Genomic DNA, 3,255 nt, shown 5'->3' on the forward strand with positions numbered 1-3,255 from the left:
CGGTCGAACTCGAAGTAGATAATGCTATAAATAATAGCGTGTAAATATTGCATTAAAAACCCTTTTTGATAAAAAAAAAAAAAAAGTCGTCAAAGGCTACCAGTCAGATTCGAACCCTGAAAACATGACAGATGATCGTAAAGTACAACAATGTTACTTTAAATGCAAGTAATCGTTTTTCGTTTAAAGGTACTATGACAACTACCTGTCACAATGTCACACAAGGTAACATCGTAACAGGTTCAATCTGTGCAACAATATTTTTAGGTTTATATTAACCATTTCCACACACACACACATTTTTGTACCCTACTTTCATTCCGTAAAATTATCCTTTCCCAAGAGGTATGAGGCACTAATCTGTAATTCCGCCAACGAATCTTTTAAAAGTTCTAAAACATAAAGAACTATTCCAATTTAAAGAATAAAAACTTAACTAAAAGCCAAGTTTGAAAAAAAAAAAAAGCCCCTTTAAATGATATTCAATTAACATATTTCTCAGCACAACATTTAATCGAAAAATTTAAAACAATATATTTTATTTTCGTAAAGGAAAAAAAAAAAGCCGGTAGCAATGTCATTGAACATAGCAATGACAACACGATTCTCTTTCTATGAGGTACGGACTGATGTTGTGACACGCATGCCGCTCCAAGAAATAAATATAAACAGGCAATCGAAATGGTATCGAAGATTCATTTGGTTAAGGGTTTGATGCAACCAGAGAGAAATTATTATCATTATTATTATTATAGACATAAATTGTGGAGAAAGAGAAAAGGAAGGAAGGACAGACAATATAAACACACCTCATCCCGATGTCCACATCTATTTCTCCATGTTTACTACGTTTTTGCCAAGCAGTCGTCGAACTATTCGAAGACCATCGACACTGGTTTGTAAATGATTTGATTAAGAAGCCACCGCTGACCACGTAATGTGTGTGTTTATAGAAACGAATGAAGGCAACACGTGCTTGCCCCGCGGAGACGGCCATCGCGCTCTGAAAACTAGTCTGCAAAGTCTCGTTGGAGTCTCATTACACTGACGAGACTTCAACGTGACTTGAATGTGGCGGGATTCTTGAAGATCAATATTTAATGTCAGTCGATGTGAGTTCAATGTTTTTTCATGTTTTATATTGTTTTATTAAAGCTTATTACAAAGTTATGTACTATATTAATGTTTATAGCAAATATTTATTTAATTTTTCACACTTTTGGCTTCAAAACGAATGACTATTCATTCATGTTTTCACTATGTACAACCGTATATTTTCACTCACAACAAGTTGGCAAAAGGACCTACAAGATAATTCGTGATTAATTCTAAACAATGGGAATAAATAAATAATCACTATATTTACAATGGTATTTTCTTTAAACAATCAGTTTCTGGTATTTTCTTCCTTCAAAAATGGATTTTTTTCATTGTAATAGTGCATATATGATTCTGTAAGACTAATCAATTGTATATACAGGGTGTCCACAAAGTCTGGGTACATGGGGATTAACACATACTTTAAGAAATTATTATTTCTTATATTTAATTGTTTATGTTATGATTTTATTTACTCCATGTACCCACATGGGGATTAACACATACTTTAAGAAATTATTATTTCTTATATATGTTGTTTATGTTATGAGTTTATTTACCCCATGTATCCAGACTTTGTGGGAACCCTGTATATTTTTTTTAATCAATAAATCATTGAGTATACAGGGTGGCCGAAAAGTAGGTTTACAGTTATTCAACTATCTCTCGTATTCATATATTAACAGTTTAGATCTTAATTATAAAAAAAATATGGAACCATTTGACAGTAAGAGACTAGCTTAACCAGTCCTTTCCACAGCGTTGGTTTGGAAGACTGGACAGCATGGAATGGCCACCAGGTTCACCTGACCTGACACCAAAGATTTTTTTTTTATAATCGACTTCACTCCATTGTTTTGAAGTGTGTGGTGCAAAAATTTGAAAAATCCCAGCCAAAAAGGAAATAATCCCAAATTAAGTGAGACAGCTATTCCCTATGAATTTCTCCCTTTAATTTTATTATAACTATATATAGGATTATAATTATTATTGCTATTCTAAATGTTCGGTTTTGGACAATAGGTCATCTCCGTTGGGTAACAAACCTTGGGTAAGTGTCTTCTACTATAGCCTCGAGCCGACCAAAGCCTTGTGAGTGGATTTGGTAGACGAAAACTGAAAGAAGACCGTCGTATATATGTATATATATATGTGTGTCTGTGTTTGTCCCCCAACATCGCTTGACAACCGATGGTGGTGTGTTTACGTCCCCGTAACCTAGCGGTTCGGCAGAAGAGACCGCTAGAATAAGTACTAGGCATCCAAAGAATAAGTCCTGGGGTCGATTTTCTCGACTAAAGGCGTTGCTCCAGCATGGCCGCAGTCAAATGACTGAAACAAGTAAAAGAGTAATGCAGACACAAAAATAGGTTAAATGAAAATAAGCGCTTGTGCAATTATTGTTTCATTTACACATAACAAAAATGGTTGCTTGATTGAGTAACTATTAAGTGTGGCTATCGAATAAAGATGACACTTTCAAATAAAACCTGGTTATTAAATATCAGATTCATTCACTGTCGTCCACATTAGAAACGTTTAATTTGTAATGGTGAGCGCCAAATTTTGAACTGTCAAATCTAAATAAAACATTGTGATTAAATCCCAATCGAGTTTTCATTTTTAAATGGTTTGTTTCTTTTTTTCCGATCGACAACTGTTATAAGAAATGTTTTAATCAGTTCAAATATATATTTTTTTCTCTTATATTTTTAAACCACTTCCATCACGTTTTGTTGTTTTTTTCCACCCGCCCACCTCATCGCAGTGGGGTATCTCAAAGAAAGTGCCTACAAGTAGCACACATAATTTTTCTTGACTACAGGAAGCGTTTAATGCCCCATAATCAACTATAAACGTTTATATATATATATATATATATATATAAAACAAATAATAAATGTGTATATGCATATATACGTACAAGTATGTGCATACCTGTATATATAGGTGCATATCTGGGTACAGGACATTGCAAACAAAACGTAGACAAAAAAAATAATAATAACCAGAGTACAGAAAACACACAGGCCACATAAAGAACATTTTCCTTCATTAGCTGCCACCATTCTAACACAGGCACACACATATTTTTTTAACTATTATGAAAAGTAAGGAGAAAGCAACAGTTGTCATCTCGTGTAAATATCGCTTTTC

At 33.6% G+C, this 3,255-nt stretch overlaps 2 protein-coding genes across 2 annotated transcripts in view; one reads left to right on the forward strand and one right to left on the reverse strand.

The window, feature by feature from the left end:
- Nucleotides 1-1,009, reverse strand: part of LOC106868227 (polyribonucleotide nucleotidyltransferase 1, mitochondrial) — a 208,537-nt gene extending 207,528 nt beyond the window's left edge. Inside the window, exon 1 of the mRNA XM_014913393.2 lies at nt 810-1,009. Within this exon, the coding sequence (XP_014768879.1) occupies nt 810-997 (188 nt within the window). The 5' untranslated portion in view covers nt 998-1,009. The remainder of the gene's footprint in view (nt 1-809) is intronic.
- Nucleotides 1,010-1,030: 21 nt separating this feature from the next.
- Nucleotides 1,031-3,255, forward strand: part of LOC106868228 (kinetochore-associated protein 1) — a 44,148-nt gene continuing 41,923 nt past the window's right edge. Inside the window, exon 1 of the mRNA XM_014913394.2 lies at nt 1,031-1,112. Coding sequence (XP_014768880.1) covers nt 1,111-1,112 — 2 coding nt within the window. The 5' untranslated portion in view covers nt 1,031-1,110. The remainder of the gene's footprint in view (nt 1,113-3,255) is intronic.

The sequence above is a fragment of the Octopus bimaculoides genome, chromosome 4 (assembly GCF_001194135.2).
Source record: "Octopus bimaculoides isolate UCB-OBI-ISO-001 chromosome 4, ASM119413v2, whole genome shotgun sequence".
In the NCBI taxonomy this organism is placed as follows: domain Eukaryota; kingdom Metazoa; phylum Mollusca; class Cephalopoda; order Octopoda; family Octopodidae; genus Octopus; species Octopus bimaculoides.